General features: G+C 41.9%; 3 protein-coding genes across 3 annotated transcripts in view; 1 reads left to right on the top strand and 2 right to left on the bottom strand.

Moving 5' to 3' along the window:
* Positions 1-14,140, top strand: part of LOC105274831 (roundabout homolog 2) — a 90,937-nt gene extending 76,797 nt beyond the window's left edge. Inside the window, exons 5-11 of the mRNA XM_011331275.3 lie at positions 742-1,008; positions 1,741-2,021; positions 3,140-3,652; positions 4,250-4,480; positions 4,869-5,207; positions 5,285-7,124; positions 7,260-14,140. Of these exons, the coding sequence (XP_011329577.2) occupies positions 742-1,008; positions 1,741-2,021; positions 3,140-3,652; positions 4,250-4,480; positions 4,869-5,207; positions 5,285-7,124; positions 7,260-7,438 (3,650 nt within the window). The 3' untranslated portion in view covers positions 7,439-14,140. The remainder of the gene's footprint in view (positions 1-741; positions 1,009-1,740; positions 2,022-3,139; positions 3,653-4,249; positions 4,481-4,868; positions 5,208-5,284; positions 7,125-7,259) is intronic.
* Positions 14,141-14,354: 214 nt separating this feature from the next.
* LOC105274834 lies at positions 14,355-15,602 on the bottom strand. The gene is made up of 5 exons (XM_011331279.3): positions 15,422-15,602; positions 15,115-15,255; positions 14,891-14,997; positions 14,680-14,803; positions 14,355-14,605 (listed from the first exon to the last, which is right to left on the bottom strand). Exons 1-5 carry the CDS (start codon positions 15,456-15,458, stop codon positions 14,523-14,525), a joined length of 492 nt encoding a protein of 163 aa, XP_011329581.1. The 5' UTR covers positions 15,459-15,602; the 3' UTR covers positions 14,355-14,522.
* Positions 15,603-15,698: 96 nt separating this feature from the next.
* On the bottom strand, positions 15,699-18,849 carry LOC105274833 (kanadaptin). Its single transcript, XM_011331278.3, has 6 exons — positions 17,812-18,849; positions 17,409-17,698; positions 17,184-17,326; positions 16,833-16,993; positions 16,378-16,743; positions 15,699-16,275 (listed from the first exon to the last, which is right to left on the bottom strand). Exons 1-6 carry the CDS (start codon positions 18,670-18,672, stop codon positions 15,847-15,849), a joined length of 2,250 nt encoding a protein of 749 aa, XP_011329580.2. The 5' UTR covers positions 18,673-18,849; the 3' UTR covers positions 15,699-15,846.
* Positions 18,850-19,220: the final 371 nt, after the last annotated feature.

Here is a 19,220-nt window from a genome sequence, read left to right as displayed (position 1 = left end):
ATCAAACGCCTGCGTAAACACACGAACGATTCTCCATACAATTAGGATCGAGAAGCGAGCGCCAGGCACCGTAGAACCGAGATTATCCCGGTTTAGCGACGTTTAATGCTAATCCTGGTTGTCTAATAAGTTTAAGGATTCGTCTCATGCGGTGATCGCGACAAATTCAATAATGCATGCAATATTTAAGAATCAAGATGCTTAAAATATCATATCTTACCTTGCGAAAATGTCACCTAATTCGGTTATCACCCAATTCGAATGTGATAAATTTTTTAATTATAGTGATCAAATATCGCTTTTCTGCTTTTGCTAATTATTCTTTCGTGCAATAATTCGATAGTATGGATTAATCCTGCAATTTTTATCATTTATTTTAATTTCTCACAAAAATGATAAAAAGTACTACCACCATCGTTTCCCAGGCCGTAACATGTGTTCGTGACGTTATAAATATAATGTTAATACTTTAATAATATATAATTAATACAATTTTCCAATTCATTGATTCACGTTTCGCTATTACAGCGGGATTTATTATAATATGTATTCAATTTGACTAAATCCATTCCGTCCTGATAATTACTATCTTAAATTAACAATATTCGAGTGGTGATTTGTGAACCGCGAAGCCGTTCGGGATCCAATGAAAATCCATAAGCGAACCATAATTCAGGATACATTAGGGCCCCGGGGACGCTATTGGGCTTTCCCCGTCAAATCCTCGCTCTGTCCTTGCAGTGAAGCCGTTCTTCCTGGCCGTGCCGTCGAACCAGACGATCCTTACGGATCAGACGGCGGAGTTCGCCTGCAGGGTGGGCGGTGATCCGCCTCCGGAGATTCTATGGCGGCGAAACGACGGGAAGATGCCGATAGGCCGGGCGCACATCCTGGACGACAAAAGTTTACGCATCGAGCGGGTGAACCCCCAGGATCAAGGGACGTACATCTGCGAGGCGGAGAACGGCGTGGGCGCGATATCAGCGAGTGCCACTCTTACCGTGCACTGTGAGTACTAATCCTCTCTCCACCCAGTGCGCTCTGTGTGAGCGCACCGCTCGGCCGTGAAATTAATTACGCGCCCGGTGTACGATTATCGCGCCGGTGACGACACGAGCGAGGGGCTGCCGTCAGGCACCCCAGACACAACGTCGCGCATTATCGCCGCATATTGAGCGCCGAACATGCCGTCCTGTCGTCCCGACGTCGACTTTTGATGCGAATCTGCGGATTGGAAAATTCGAACGCGGTCTGCTCGGTTGCTCGTAATGAACGGGATAGGGGCTACGGTAGGGCTACGAAGCTACCGATGGACAGCTCGAACCTCACGCTTAAATAAACGGCAGAAATTCTCGACGGCTCTATGTAACTGATAGCATCGTTTTGCCCATCTCAATATTTCTGTCGGAATTTGTTGCTTTAATTTAATTCATTTCAATTTCTATTCTAGCTCTTACTTTTCGTTATAGACAGATTATAGACAGATGGAGGGAATGAAATTTGTGACATTGAACGATACAAGTAAATTAAACTTAATCAATTAAAACGTTGACTTTGAACTTAATAATTAAGTAATTTACTTGCTTTATTTGATTCTTTTCTGATTATTTAAAAATCTTGATTTAAACTCATAATTATACATTAGGATTTATCAGAAAAACCACTTGATTGCACTTTTATTGCCAAGTACGCGGTGAAGATAAATATCGAACCGTAGCGAATTTGAATCATTTGTCACAGCGAGACCGGTATTCACCAACTTCCCCAAAGATGAGACTGTAAACACCGGTACCGACGTTACCTTCTCGTGCGCGGCGCGTGGTGCGCCGAAACCGTCGATATTTTGGACCCGGGAGGGTTCTCAGGAGCTAATGTTTCCCGGCAACACGTATCAAAGCCACTACACCGTCACGGAAGACGGAAGTCTAAGTATCAAGGGCGCCGTCAGGAAAGACGAGGGCCACTACGTGTGCAGCGCCATTAGTCAGGCCGGCGCCAGCACCGCGACCGTATTTCTTCAGGTATATAAAGCCCTCTAATCTATGTCTCATGGTGATTCGACCACCCTCGACCCTCACATGTAGTCCCCAAAATTTTTCCTGCATTAACGTCACGGTCTTTTTTATTTCAAACGCTGAATGCCGCATTATTAATGTCGCACAATATTATTACGTGTATTAATATCATATGTATGATATATCATATATTAAACATGTTATAATATAACACATTGCTCTCTTTAATACTTTAATTTACTTTTATTTCATTAATATTATTCGTGTTAACATAATAATTGTGAATTCAATTGTAGTAAAAATAGTCGTGATATTCTTGCACTGGCAACGAAAACAATTCAGCTTAGCATGTGGTAAATGGACGTGCAACAGTTTAAGATGCGCACAGTTAAGAGATAAATTCATTCATCTCGTGTGAGGGTCGAGTGTGTGCACATTAAGTGGTTCATTTTCTCGATACATATTTATACTGTCCCCACCCTCCCTCCCTCCGTTCTTTTCTGGATGAGTGCAGAATTACCATTCCGGCTGGTGCAACGAAGCTCCGCGGATCCTAGCCCGAGGGGAGTTGCCCCACATTCTCTGAATAAAATTCTTATCTACATATCGGGGATATTACAGCGATCAACTTAGGCGAATGGAAACTCCGCAAGTTCGCTCGAAGCGGCCAAAGTTGAAAGGTGTAATATAGAAAAGAAACTTTTGAATTACATATTTCAACCAACCTAGCTATTTAATCGAACTTGGTGGATGCGATATTCGCTTAATTCAGCGGCCAGGTATCACGGCTGCTTAATCCCATAATTTCATTTTCATCACAAGTTCGGCAAGTAAATTTTGGACTTGTACAATGTTAGAAGATCGAGAGTTCAATCGAGAATTAGAATCTGTAATACGTGGCCGTTCCTTAGTTTCCTCAAAAGTATAAACTTCAAGTAAAATCCATGTCGATGAGTTGAGAGCTGATTTTGCGAATTCTGGACTCGTCTCATACATTTCCATAACCGAATAACGTAGAAAATTGGAGGAAGGCGTTTATGGCACTCGGCCAACCGACTGTCTTCCCCGCGAAATAGACTCCAAATAAAATCCCGGTTTCTGTACGTCGTGTCTCGGCGAAATAGGTGACGTCCATCGAGGAGACACCACCGCCCATAATCGAGCTGGGTCCGGCGAATCAGACCTTGCCGCTGAAGAGCGTCGCCTCGTTGCCGTGCCGTGCGGTCGGTACACCCACGCCACGGGTTCACTGGCACAAGGAGGGCGTGCTTGTACGACCGGGCGGCCGTATCACGATGGCCATCAACGGTACGCTGTTTATCGACGACCTGCACACCAACGATTCTGGGTTGTACACCTGCATCGCCTCGTCCGAGTCCGGCAACACGTCCTGGTCGGCGTACCTGACGGTCAGCACCGGCGCTAGCTTCCACAGGACGCCCGACGTGTCGGCACTGCCGCAGAACCCGAGCAAGCCGCGGATAGTGAACGCCACCAGCAACTCGGTCACCCTGACGTGGAGCCCGGGCCACGAGGGCCAAAGCAAGATCATTGGCTACAACGTCGAGTACTACAGCAGTAATCTGAACACCGGCTGGGTGGTGGCGGCCACGGCTGTCCTCGACGATATCTACACCGTGAGTATATATCGAGAATCAGCGGTAACACGCTCGTTGACCCCCTTTTCCTACGACACTCGTGCTCCTCGTCGAGTTTCGACATGATCTTTCGAAGTGGGCATTCTCAGTTTCTCTGCCTTTGTGCATCGTTCCGAAAGTTCATCGCACTGTGCTTGGTGCACGAACAGCTGGCCAAGACAGTTTGCTTCTCGTGTTAAATAACGAATCTGCAAAAGCGAATTGCTTCTTGTCGCATTAAAAATTTAATATCGAAGTTCTTTGCCAGTGTTGAAACTACGATTTAATAAAAAGGATGAGACACCTAATCCTTCAAAGAAATAGCCGCCGACATAGAAGACGCTTTAATATCCCTTAATATCGGACATTATATACGCCAAATTTCGTTGCTATGTAATACAGTGTGCTTTGATCAATTTAAAGAAGAAATGAATTTATCGCTTTAAAAGCGGAGAGCTATTAAGAGAGAAGAGTGAACATTTAATAGTCAACAAACAAATAATATTTATTTAGATATATATGTATTTCTGTAAAATCTATTTTTAGATTTTATTCATTAAGCTAACAAATCGGTTTTCCTGCTTTATCCATCAACAGGTGACAGATTTGAGGCCAGAGACCAATTACGTTTTCCTCGTACGGGCGGAAAATAGCCACGGGCTCTCGCTGCCCGGACCGCTGTCGGACGTGGTGCAAACTACTAACGTAAATCAGCACACGGTACCGCAAGTGGAACTGACTCGTGCCAGAGATCGGCTCAACAGTGAAATTTTACATCTCAAAGAGGTGCAGCCGTTAAGCAGTACCAGCGTGAAGATCATGTGGGACGTAAGTATCAATCTTAATATTTTCCATGTGATTCTGTTAACATTTAGCGCAATAAAATATGTGAGATATTGCGAGAAATATTATTTCAAAAATTTTTGAGAATAGCTCTTTAAAATACTATTCTTGGTCAAAAAGTCTTAACTGTAAGTGCAATTTAGTTTGGCAAAGATCTAATCTAATCATGATACTTGATATTTAAAAAAGAACAGAGAATAACATATTATTAACATTTAATTCTCTTAAGAGAATGAAAATTCAAAATACTTTGAATATATTTCCTAAAAGAAGATTCAAGATATCTTGACGCGACAGTTGGTATTAGAATGACATTACGAGAGAAGTAACAAGGATTAGAATAACATAATAGCTTCGGAAATTTGAATTTCAGATTCTCGGCGCGGCGGATCTGGTGGAGGGTCTTTATATACGATATCGTGAGGACTCGGAGAAACCGGAATATCAGATGGTCACGGTACTGAATGCCGGCGCCACCAGTTACGTGCTAACCAACCTGAAGAAGTACACGCGCTACGAATTCTTCCTGGTACCCTTCTACAAGATAATCGAGGGCCGGCCGAGCAATGTGAAGCTGGTCACTACCCTAGAGGACGCACCATCGGGCGCCCCCGAGAATGTTCACGTAGGGATGATAAATGTGACCTCAGCGTTCGTTCGGTGGTCACCACCACCGAAGAATACGCAGAATGGTCAACTGATCGGTTACAAGGTAAGACTAGATTACTACCGTAAGTCTTCCTCAAGTATAGCAAGAACATGTTCATCTTATTGTCGATTCGCTCTTAGATTCAAATCAAAAGCAACAGCAGTAACAAGATCTTGGGTCAGATGTCCCTCAACGCGTCCACCACATCAGTGATCATCAACAGCCTGACTACCGGCGGTCTCTATACGGCGCGTGTAGCCGGGTTGACTCGCGTTGGTCTCGGCCCTTTCTCCAGTCCGACGTTGCTGAACATGGATCCGGGCCAGTTAACACAATTGCCGCCGCGGAGCATGGATCCCAGTCACGGGGCCGCGTCCGTAGTTCGCGAGACGTGGTTCCTTGTGATGATAATCACGATGATATTCGCAGTTATCATCGCGCTGCTGACTGCCCTTTACGTCAGACGCCGGCAGGCGATGAGCAAGCAACTGGGTCATCTAAACGTACCCGTAGGCACCGCGAACGACATTTGTCAATTAAACAAAGACACCCTTTGGCTGGAACGCGGTTGGCGGCCAACGAATACCTTGCAAGGCGCCACCGATAAAGATTGTGAGACTAAGTTACTTAACAATCAACACATGCTCGCGGCTGGTATAATGAGCATGGCCGGCTCAGAGTATGCCGAGGTGAATCTTACAACGTTCTACAACACGCGCAAGCAAATGCAAGCGCCGCCACCAGAACCGTACGCGACCACGACTTTGTGCGTAGGCAGTCGCAACTCGGACTCCATCGAGACCAGCTGCCAAAAATCGAGTTCCGGCGACTCGTGTTTAAAGCCAGACTACTCGAGTCTCGACTCGAATCAGGAGCCGAACAAGTCCACGGTGTCGCCGTGCAGCGACAACACGAGCGGCGGCGACGCCTACACGGACGAGAACCTGGACGTGCAAAGAAGACAGTACAGAATAGCGGGCCCCGCGGCGAGTGATGCACCGCCGCAAACCGGTTCGATCCCCAACTGGTGCGACATGTTGCCACCACCGCCCGAGCACCCGCCCCCGCTCGGCATCGCACCGATGACCGCTGCTGGCCGGATGCATCAGCAACAACAGCAGCAGCATCAATTGCAACACCCACAAGTGCAACAGCAGCAGCAAGTGCCGTTCAGTCCGCATCTCGGCAAGAGAAGCGTTCAGAACGACCTGGATCACTGCGGCGGCTCCGGCGCTGGTTCGGCGAACTCGCAGAGTCCGCCCACTCCGCCCATCCGAGTGAACAACAGCTTCAGTCCGTCGCCGACGCCGTGGAGCGGCGGCGGACAGAGCCAGCAGCCTGAGTCGGGCGCTCTTCAGATATTGCCCGGCAACCTTCAAGTACCACAGGGCAGATACACCACGCTACCGCCTCAGACCAATCCACCGCCGCTACCCACGTTCCCGCAGGGTTTCGACCATTACGATTACCGGAACCAGGAGAATGAGTACGAGAGTGGATCCGTCATCTACGGCCATCACCAAAACGGTTTGGCGGACGATTACGGTGCACGTGAACCCGCGTTTACGCGCGCCGGTCAGCAATCGCATCTAAACCACCCATCGGCCATGAGTGAGGAGCTCTATCGGCACAAGGACGAGATGTACCACAGCGACAATCTATATCAGCCCGAGAACGAAGAGTGGGATAGGAAGTCGTGCGATTCTAATACGCACTCGGACGCGTGCTGCTCGTGCTCGGAATCGAGCTGTCTGTACGCCGACACGATGCAGTACAACGCGCAGCAGTACGGCACCGCGTGCGGCCACAGTGGCAGCAGCAGCAGGACGGGTTCCCGCAGCAGGAGCAACAGGAGCCCGCGACGAAGAAACAGGACGTCCTCGCCCACGTACAGCAGCGACAGCAATTACTCGTGTATCCCCCAGAGGCAATGCGGCAGCACGAATTCGCAGGAAAGGCTCAGGCATAATCGTAGCAAAGGTAATCGTTAGTCTGTGAAACGGAGGACTAGTTTATTGTGTCCTGCCGTTGATTCACTTCGACACCACTTGGCCTGGGGTGGTGTTCGATTACAGAGGCACGCCCTTAACACACGTCTGTCATTATTCCTTTCAGACAAGTTGCCTAGCTTCGCGAGGACAGCCGGCTACAGCCAGCACAACTCCTCGGCCTCGAACACGATGAGCAGTACGGGCAGTCAGCGATACAATAAGCTAAATAGTATCTTCATAAGTGGCAATAATCCGAATGCTCTGACGGAGTCTAGTCGGCTGGGTGACCACCGTGAGAGCTAAATCCTGCCTGGACGTAGTAAGTACAGGACGTGCCTGAACGAACGGCCTTCGATCACAACGAACGATCATACGTCTCGACTGCAAGGAGGCCGTGTCACGGTCAGCGGCGTCGCGGACGCTCAAGTCGAGTACGGCTCGACCGAGCGCGCCTTATGTATAGTTAACGGCCCGCAGGCTGATTACTCCGATCTTGAATCGTTAATCACGTACAGGCTTTGAAAGAACAAATGCGTAACGACGCGGAGCGAACGTCGTGCTTTCATTTCTTTTTTTTACGTAGCACATTACGTAATATTGTTAGGATTTCAATGGTTTTCGCGAGATTAATAAGTATTTCATAATCGTGAGTGCTTGCGTTTAGCCGATTTAGCGGCGTGATAGCTCAAGCTCGTCGAGTATTCTCGTGTTCCACGGCGCAATAATGGTCTTTTATCGCGGAACAAGCGCAATTTCGACACTCGAGACTTGGACACGCAAGGACGAACTTCGTGATCAATGTCCACAGCGTTTTAAATGCTACGTCGTATGGATGGACCCCGTTACGTTACACGCGACGCTCTCGATCGATTTTGTACTCGGTACACGGACAAGGGCTTTCAAAAAGAAAACAAAAAGTATTATCTTCTTTTGAACAGATTCTTCTTACCAAATAGACTGATTAAAGTATCATCGGACCTTATTAATTTACTTCTTGACTTTATATCACATTGTAAAAAACTGAAAGCGATTCCGGCTTTCGAGGACTATTATTATTAGAGAAAGGGAGAAGAGGATAATTGTTCTCTGATTGCAAATTGCGGTTTGCGCCACGTTCCTCTAGCGAATATTTAACCCCTGAGCAGCCGCACGGGCCGCCAGTATTCCAGTTGGCATTTTTTAAAGTTTGTTATATCCTCAACTGCCATATATACTGCCATTCTCGATGACATGCTACACGCTATCTCAAGTTAGAAAAAGGTACTGTTAGTCTGATTAAGTTATTTCTTAAATGACAACTTGAAAAGTCGTGTTTCAGCTTGAGTGCCAGCGAGTTACAAAAGGTCGCGCAACCGCTCTGGGATTACTGTCCAAGCATGAATGTCCCCTACGTGTATGACATTTCAGAGGTTTTTTCACGCGGTAATAGCACAAACAGAGAGGAGAATAACGGTCCCGCAAGTAACGGGCAGATTCAATCGAGCGCGAATGAAGGGTTCAAGTCGCATAAGACACATGCAAATTAATCAAACACAGCTCGTCAGTGGATTACCGATTATTCTATCTTATTCACGAGAAAAAAAATATAAAAGATATTTCTTTCATTAAAAACAATATATAATTTTACAAGAAGCAATTAACAATTTCAGATTGTTACGATCATAAACAAAGTCTCGAGATGGTTGAAAAGAAACGATAATCTTCATCGTGCTACCATAGCAATAAAAAAAGTATTACATCATAAGAGATAAATACATTATTTACGAGAACCAAATTTTTCAGTTAATTTACTACTAGATCATATGTGTATAATCTGAACATTTAAATTTACATTGTTCCACCCTAACATCATGCATAAACTTTACTCAGTCAATTAGCTGTGTTTGCTTAATCCACATAATCCTTTCATTACGATAATCTTTATGGAAACGTTGTCACGTTCTGCGATTATTTTTTATTACGAAAGCCAAACGTAATATTACAGCCTCCAGGATGCGGCAATCGTTTGTAATCGAACCCCACGCGATACGAGCACGTTTGATTCTGAACTCGATAATACACCTCATCTGCATGTTAGACAGCCAACACTCAAGATCAAACGGATGCGTTTAACGCCAAGTGCGTAACAGGCATCTCGGTGGCAGGTGACTGCAGTCGTCCTTAATACGGACAATTAGAGGCGGGTGATTACAGCCGTGTCTCTTAGTATACAGTGAAAGCTTAGCGGGTAGGCAAGCATAATTGTCGTGGCGAAAGGATTAACGTGTCGCGCTCGACGAAACGATTCGCGCTCGGCATTGCAAAGCGTGGCATTTATTTTCGACAGCCTGTCGTCTACTCTGGGCCATGATAAATGAAGCATATTATTTTGGATAATAACGTTCCTAAATCCTAAGGCAACTGAGGGCTAATTTCCACATGAAGAAGGGCGACGTATAATTCTTCCAAAACGAACGCACCTAGTAATACGTTTAGCACGAAACGAAGTAACAATAAACGCGTATATAAAATAATATATATATATATAATCATATCACACAAACGGTCCCCCTGTGTATAAATTGTACAAAGTTATTCTAACGAGATTAGTCATTAGTTATTAATTTATACGCCGTATCAATTGAACTCGTATTATGTAAGTGGGAGACACATAAGGTATCTCATATACTTTATATGACACACGTACTCGACATGATTCAGCACGTACAAGTAAAAATGCGTTCGCTAAAAATGTGTACTTCGAAGTTGTAATGTAATATATCAATATAAAGTGCGTTATTCTTATACTTATACTTGATTTCTATTTTATTTAGATATTTTCGCCATATAAATCATTCAAGAAACTTGTAATTAAAAAAAACAATCTTTTATTATATTAAGTTTCAATTATTATTATTGCAAGTATTATTATTATTATTATTATCATCAAAAATGATATTTTAAATAAATGAAAGTAAACTATGAGAATAAAATTTGTGAAAATTTAAACCTCTGTATTTTTTCCTGCATATTTATCCTTTAGCTTTTTTCGCGAACGACAGTACTTTAAATCGAAAATACAACGAAATACATGTACATTCAAAACGATTGACTATTGAAAGCACGTTTGCGTGGCGGTCGAAGAAAAATTGTATACCATTAAAACCGTGAAATTTTGCTCTTGTTATCTTTTTCAGCTTTGAGGCACACATTTTTAATATGAGAGAGTACGTTGCGTCTATTCGCGGTATTTATGATGTATTTACGGATGATTCGAACCAGCATTTTTTGCATGATTTCTATAGACGGATCTGGAGGAACGCTGAAATGTTTAAGGTTCCATCTTTCATACATATATACATATATTCCATAACTTTATCTAAAAAAAATTATTTGAATATCTTGAATCTGGCACAATTTTTTTATGCCCATATAATTACTTTAAGAAGATAAAATTATTACATAATTTTGAGACGAATTAGATCTGTCTATATTGAACTCATAATACAGCTGATTACTTATCATCCGTTAATCCAAAAAGCGCTATTTTGCGCGCTCATTTAATCGGCAATCCGCGAATTTTTTTACGTGTATACACAAACGAGACATTTTACACGCATTTTTAAAGAATTCCGTCAAGATTTGGGTTCTTAATTACTGTACATTATGTGGAGGCGAGTTCATCGACTACTCGAGCGACCACGACGACTCTCCTTCTCATAATAATGCTATCGACGAGCGAGGATGTGCAGTTTTCCTTTTATATGCGAGTACGCGACTTACTCATTAATTACGATTTTTAATTAAGTAATAATATAATTAGCGTTATTGTAAAACTCGCATGTAACTCGTTCAATGACGCTAGTAGTGAATCGCTCAAATTTGTTATACAATTACGATTAGTTTGACACTTCGGTTCGCGAACCGTACAAGCTGCCTGAAAAGAGAGGAGATTATCCCGCGCGACAGATTACGCATTCAGATATTCAACGCAACAGACCACAGCCACATGTAAAAATTCCCGTAAAAAAATAAGAAGAAAGAAGTTTTCACGCAGAAATTGCGAATCTCGGAGGTGGTCGGGGAATAAGAGAGGCGAAGAGGGAAAGGAAAGACGTAATTAACTAGCACAGAGATATTGAATTAAATTTGTTAACTCAGAGAGTTGAACTTAAGGTCTATCTAGTGATACATGACTGTAGCGATGTAAGTCCCGGTGCGTATGAGTCTACTCGCGCGACGACGCGCGGCGTCGCGTGCGAGCACATAGATTCATATTCAATATGAAAAGTCCATCCAAGCAGGCGAGGGAATAAGTAACGATTAGGCAGAGGATATCGTCTCGATATACTTTTAGGCTAAAAAAAAGAAAGAAACGAGTGTCGTCAGAGGTAGACGCGCGAGACTATTGCTAGAAAGAAGCATCTCATTAAACGTAATTAGGTAGGACGCGTATCTCTTAAGTATCCGTCGTCACCACACACGTACCAGTGTGCGTCCGATGCGAGTTCGCGCGATCGTGCAAGAGTCGCGTCAGGTCAAGTCGGAGGGAGGAAGAACGCGAGTTCGGCAACCGAGTGCTTTCGGGGGCTGCACTCCGTCTTCCTTTCTCTCGCTTTCCGCTTGTCTGAACGGAGACGGGAGCTATTTTCAATATTCTGAATGAAATGAAACGTGGTCGAATGAGATTGATCGTCATCGTAGCTAAGAGCCAAGACGATCGTTTATGTACATGTATGTACATGACGTGGCCGACTGGTCTCATCGACAGAATTCCGAAGGAGTCGATTTGCATCCCGTTAGACAAGCGGAGGGACGATGCATCTTCCTCGAGGGATAACCGTGTCCGTTAAGATGCGAGTCCATTGCGAGCGGCGATGGTTTTCCACGTCAACGGTGATCAGCGGTGATTGGAAAAGCGTTTACGAGAACTGTATCGATTGACAAATGCCGCTGCGAGTCGCCGCACTTGATTCGCGAGTGGACCGCAGCTTCCAGATTATATTATAGATGCGCGGACTCAGATCGGCGGGAGCGCGATGCAATTGCATCATCGAGAAAGGGTATTACATGCACGTACAGGGGTATATATGCATATACACGCATACATGTATGTATATATGTATATATATCTTCGGGAAGTTATATATACAGAATCGTGACCCTTTCGGGAAGCACCGTATCTCCATTCCTAAATGATCGTGATTCAGCCAACGGACATGCTGCCAAACCATCGTATCAATGCGCGAAGGAACGAAAAAGATAACGTATTATTTTTATAATTTGTCATCTTTGTATTATTGTTACGATGGTTGAGAGAGAAAGGACTTGTATAAAGTACGTAGCGTTTAACTCGGCGAAGAGTTTTGCAGATACGAGACTCGCGTTGAACCGACAACCGACACGAGCGCACGACTGACACACACATACACGTACACGCTCTCATACATGTAATGTATTCATACATATGCGTGACAAGTCCGTCGCGCGAATCAGACGGACTTGCGAATACGCATATAACGTTTCTCGATCGATCCAACGACCGACCGACGATCCTATTTGTCGTTAGAAACTGCCATCACGCAGCGCGATGGGAAAGGAATGACCGCGGTAACGTTAAGGCGAAATTATGATAATCTACATTTGTAGCGGTATTGAAACAAATTTCCTTGCTTCTGCGAAGGAATGTTCTCCAGACTTCAAGCTTCACGTCCTATCGAGACCACAGAATTAAACAGAATTGATAGTTGCATCAATTGAATCAAATCAATTTTTTTTCATGAATGCAGTCTATGGAGTATTCAGGATTTATTGAAAAATAAAACCAGTGATGTATTAGAGTCGCTCATGTTTGTCGAAAATTGTTTAAAAGTTTTAATTACCGCAGGAATGTAAACATAATGAAACGTTGTTTTCAAGTGAGTCAACTTTTTTACCGAAAGTTTGATATCGACGTTTTCAACCAATATCTCCAAAAGAAAAACTGATTCTCCACGACCGACCTTATCGCAGAATGCGCTTAAAGTAAAATTTTGTAGCTTCTAAATTTCATAAATTTTGTTAACGTCTAATGCCCCAAACAAGAAAATTTCAGATAGTATCAATGGATGTTGATCAATCGGTTCTTGCGCGGGTCTCATCACAATAGTGCTTGAAGTACACAGAACTTCCCTGCGCGGAATGCGAAGTGCGAGATTGTAAAAAGACGTAATCCTCAGAGTGCCAGACTCACCGGCGGCAACGCTCTTCTTTTGGGATCATAATATCGTACAATATTTTACCTATAAATGACGTTCATACACATTTATACTTAAAGCGTGTTTATACGGATATTTAATGTGTATGTTTATAAGTGTATTTGTACATGAAAAGTGTTCACTGCATTTTCCGGCAGGACGATCTAGCAATTTCTTGGCGCGGAAAGTCTGGCATTCGGGGGATCAATTAGACAGTTAGTGAGCTAGAGCTACATAAAAATAATCCATATCATTAAGAACACGAAATAGCGGTTTTCAATTGGTGGCACCGTGAGAGAGAAAAAAAAAAGAGTAGGCATAGTGGCCGTTTTCTATTAGCCTCTCACTGAAATTGCATTTTACCGGCCGCGCGCGTGTACGAATGCGACATGCCGCGCGCACGGTCGGATGGAGACTTGCGTTTAGCTCAATCTTTCCTTTTTTTATATTTTGTAAATACAGCGGACGAATAAAAAAACGTGATGAGCATTTTTATAGTTAATTTTCTAATTTATTCAATGACGAAGAGAAGGAAAGAGAAGCAGTTCTCGTCTCTCTTCGTCGACCGTCGTCGCACGAGTGAAATCGATGAGATTTAAGAATAAGATAGGGGCGTCTTACTACAGAGACACACGTCACACACATATACATACACATAGTACATACACGCGCACGACTGTAGATAATTTGTAACAGTTGCTATTGTCAAGTACCACGTACACGTATAAAAGCGACGTATGCTGATATATATCATTGCATATTATACTGATAACGATTAATAAAAGGTAATGTTGAAAATTGAATCGTCCATGCAATTATTTACTTAAACCTTTTCCTTTCCATGCATCGATATTCCTAATAATATTCCTAATACAGTAATTTAAGAATCGATCTAAAATGATAAATAAAAATAATAGACGCGTAAAATTTATATGATAAATACATTCAATTTTATCTTTATTTATTTTACCGGTTACAGTTATAAATTAATACTTGTATGAGAATTTTATGTGTGTATATGTATTTGCACATTTGCCCTCTCATTTTAACGATTACGAAACTTATTAATTGCAGTAACGAGTATAACGATTATTTCCTTTCCCCGTTAATTTTCGTAACATAATATTTGTTTTGCAAGAATGAGCGATTTTCATGAGATTTGAAAACTATGATTAACCGCATCCACCCTTTTTGCAGCAGCTACGTTTCGGGGGACGATACCCTCGAGCATTATCACCCACCAAAGGATTATAGCCTGCAAATATTTAAGTATATTGGAATCCGACATCAATCGAATTTACTTCAACGATTTAAGTTGCATAATTTTACCTGATTTAAGTGAATTTGATTTAGTGCTTGTACTAGGTGTATCATCGTCTGGATCACCCAGTTTTCTACCCACATTTTTTTTCTCTAACATTTTCAAAACTTTCTGTCTTTTCTTCTCCTTTTCCTAGAAAAAAAAGAAAGAAATTGCTCATATCTACAGTAGAACATAATAAAAAATATCTTGATATGTCCAGTATAACAAAAGTGACACCTCTTCTTCTTTCACCTGCGCCAAGGCGCAACTCTTGTTGTAGACTTCCTGCATTTTCTGTCGCGCTGACTCTACATTGGCCGACATTTGTGGTAATTGGTCTATTTCTATACACATAATTCCCATATAAGGATAACAATTATGCAAGTTTATTTTTAAATTAATATATCCAGCGTGTGGTTAACTATAAATATGGATCTTTCAATAAATCAGTTTCTACTCACTCTTGCTAAACGCAGCATTATCCTGCCGTTTTCTCGTAAGTTTCCAACTCTTATATTTCTCTTCAATGTGCGGAAACGCGAAATACGCAATAACCGCGAGTCCTACGATGTACCATCCCACAGAGGCAATCGGAGCCCAAACTGGGATACAATAGACGCTTTAATTTCGTGAGCGTGACAGGTGTTTTAAACAAAAGAGATGTCAAAACGATCGCGAGGTTATATAGTGGAAAAACTTGGTCTCATATTTTCACTTCAAGCTGTTCAATTAAAATAGCAACTTCGATATTTATGCGAGAATACATACTTGTCTGGAAATAACTGCGATCCTCAACATACTCCATATTTCTTTATATATTCAAACTTAGAAACTTTCCAAAACGTCAACCCATACACCATGATCTACTTACAGGTAGTGACGATGACTCCGATGCAACCGTAAAAGTGACATCTAGCACTTGTTGCGGAACCAACATATTTACGCTCTTATCGACATGTCCCCTCAATTTTCGATTAAAAGATATAACTATAATGATACTGATATAAAGATTTAAAGAAAAATTTGATAAACAAATTTAATCTTACCATATCTACATTTATTAAATAAATAAAAATAAATGCTATTCGAAATGAAAGTTCAAGCTAGTACTATGTAACGTAAAAGAAATTTTTGATTGAGAATATTTACACATCTTTTCTTCTTATAACATTAAACACAACATTAGTTGTAACTTAATATCCATATTTTTCATTAAGACTTGTCCTTCCATCACCAGTCTGACCTTGTGGTGGCACCCACGTAGAATAATCGCTCGAGTGGACATCTTGATCGTATTGCTTTTTAAGACTCTTTGTTTTCTCCAATTTTTTATTTTTTCGTTTCTTGTCATTCGCGACGTTCGTGCTCAATTTGCTGATTTCCGTGTCCTGACTGATACTCTTTGCGATAGACGATTCTTCCTCGATTTTCATGCTGTTCTGCTCCATTTCGTCCTCGCACGAAGCAGATTTCTCGTGCGCGAAATTTATATCTTCTTTTCTCTTTTCTCCCGTGTTAGATTCTTCTTGATTCTCATCTTCTTCTTCCTCTTCCTCTTCTTCTGCATTATTTATATTATTATTACTACTTAAAGCTGATGATAGTTTTTCAGAGTCTTTGTTCTGAAAAATTATATATTACATTATTTATTTAGAAAACAGTAAAATAAAAGAAATTATTACATGAAGAAATGAAAAAAAGACAAATGAAAAGTGATCGCTTACTCTTGCCTCAAAAAGTTTCCTCCTTTTTTCAAGTTGAGAAATCTTTTTCGCGGGAAATTTCGATGTTTGCTGTGACATGTCCTTCTCATCTTCTATCGGTGCTTGACAAATGAGAGGCGGCAAGTCGGCTGGCTTTGTAAGATTTATTAGTTTCACAAGTTTCATCTCCTCTTTACGTAGATTTTGCATTTCTATTTTCATTTTCTTCACATCACTTTTACTCAAAGTGGATGTATTCAAATTAGACATGAAGGCATCCAACGAGTCCTCGTTGAATTCTTCCATTTTAGCACTATTTTCCTGTGCCTCCTTTAAGCGATTGGACAAGTGCGAAATTTTATTAGTGATTTCGTTATACTTTTCAGTCTGAAACAAGATAAGATATATTAGAAAAGATACATGTGTGACATTAAAAAAGAATATAAATAGACATAATGAATAAAACGGTATTGTACCAATGTGTTATACGTCTCAATCTTTTCTTCAAATTTTCCAGCTTGTTTCATCCTCTGTTCACGTTTCCTCTCAACTGTTCCTGTCCTGTCCAAGAAGTTATCTTCATCTGAATCGTAATAATCTTCCTCTTCCCAATTTCTCGCTTTCTTTCTGCGGCTCTCTATAACGTAAATTATCTAATATTAACAATTTAGTAAAACAAATACTTAAACAAGTTTCAGTACATTAAATTCTGCTACTTCTGCTGATTTGTGCAAAACTAAAATTAAAACTAAAATTTTATAAAATTTTTTCAAGCGACAACACACATACTGCAGAAAGTAATATGTATTATTTATAATATACATTACCATGATTTGCTTGTCGCAATAATCCGTGCCTGTCCAAAATTCTGCAAGCTTCCAGAGCACATTGAACGACTGATTCTTTCTTTTTTCCTTTGACAAGAGCTTCGGCTTTAATGGACTGACCGCCAAAGCATTCCTTAGGTAAACTGCAATTTTTACACAATCACATAGCACAAATACGATACATAATAGAAGTTTTAAAAACTTAGCTTGCGTAATTGCACTTACTTTATCCAGCACAGGAACTGACCTATCCCTTTCTCTTCAACTTGATACTGCAAATCGTATCCTTCTCTCTCGAACCAGCCTCTCAGTGTTTTCTTAGGATCGTCCAAATATAACTCCTCATCTGCCATAGACGCATAAGGATTCTCTGTCAGGTCTGTGTCCTCATCAGCATCTTCTCCCATTCCCCAATTAATGCCCTCATTTTCCTCAGCCTCTCTCGCCCTTTCTTCGGCTTCTTTTTCTTCCAGTTGTTTGATCTCTCGCTGCCGCAATTCTTCCATTCGTTTCTCCTGCAGAAGATAAATATGATATAAGAAAAGACAAAATGTTATTAAGACACTGCAAAATTGTGTAGCAAACTAATTATATACTCGTAAGAAAGAAAAGAATTCATAAAGCTAACCTTTAACTCGGTAACTGACAATTCGGATTCCTCTTCCTGATCTTCTGGTGGAGCCTGTACAATGTATTTTCTCTGACTGCAACCAAATTTAATCATGTGTCCGCCATGTAACTGAACATAGGATCTTGGTTTTATACGATGACCGTTCCAAAAAGTGCCATGCGTGCTCTCCAAATCATACAAATAAAACCCTTTGGAGTGCTTGTCATCTGCCGTCGCTCTGTACTGAATAATCGCGTGATATCTCGAGATAGTCGGATGAGCTAGAGACAGATGGCAAGATGGTAATCTCCCTACTACATGATAGCTCCTCTCAGTTAAATCTATCTTCTCTAGAATTACCCCGGACTTAAGAACCTCCAGTTTATACTCCTCCGTCGATTTTCCACCCCATTTCGGCTCCAGATACGGTACGGGTACGTTATTCACGTCGGGCAAAACGTTCCCTTCCGTCGAACTCTCCGACACTGATTTATCAGTTTCGTCATTTTGCGAGTGAGTAATTTTAGTTGCTTCCTTGTTCGCTGACGACGCTTCGAAGGAAGGTGACGGCTCAGAGGAAGACGGTGGCGGGTCTACCTTATGGCTCACCGCTCGAATCTTGCCAATCTTACCGCGTTTTGGACCGATCAACAGCAGCGGCTTCTTGAATCTCGGTTCTTTGCAAGCGTCATCCGTTGTGTCTCGGCAAGAACTAGACGCGTTTTCCGTCCGTCGCCTCTCATTGCTTTGCTCCTCGCACGTTGATGACTCGAAAATCACTTTGTTGTTACTCGTATCAATGTCGTCCTCGGCATTCTTAATAACCTCATCCTCAGAGAGCGAAGTAGCAGAATCATTTTCCTGTACGTTCGCCTCCATGCTGGTGATCTTGCCAAGTTTTATACTAATTTATGCTAGCAAATCGAGATATGTGTCATCAAATCTCGTTAAAAAGCAATAATGTATCACTATGAACGAAAATGTGCCTGATACTTTGTTACTATCACGCTCGAATACTTGACACGCACTACCTTCACGAAAAACATTTGCCATCGATCAGCGTCAGGATCGTTGATGCCGCGTGGTTTAATTTGGAAATAGAGTTTAATGCGAGGTCGATATTAGTTCTTTGACACTCCACTACGAGTCTCCACTATCTCGACTAAAAAGTGAAGTAGCAGTACAACTTATATTATATATCAATGGTAATTTGTATTTCTAGTAGTACGAATCAGTGATTGACCGCGCATTACTTCAATTTTCAAATAATATAATTCATATTTAATAACGTGGATTGACAGAACTTTTTATTCGTATAACAATACTATTCAATGACGAAATAAATTCATTTTTTATTCTTATGCACAGTTCAATGGTGGTCCAAATAAAGTTTTTATTTTCAGTTATGTAAAATATAATTTAAAATC

Source organism: Ooceraea biroi, chromosome 8 (genome assembly GCF_003672135.1).
Source record: "Ooceraea biroi isolate clonal line C1 chromosome 8, Obir_v5.4, whole genome shotgun sequence".
In the NCBI taxonomy this organism is placed as follows: domain Eukaryota; kingdom Metazoa; phylum Arthropoda; class Insecta; order Hymenoptera; family Formicidae; genus Ooceraea; species Ooceraea biroi.
Note: the sequence above shows the minus strand (reverse complement) of the source record. Positions and strands in the feature narration are given on the sequence as shown.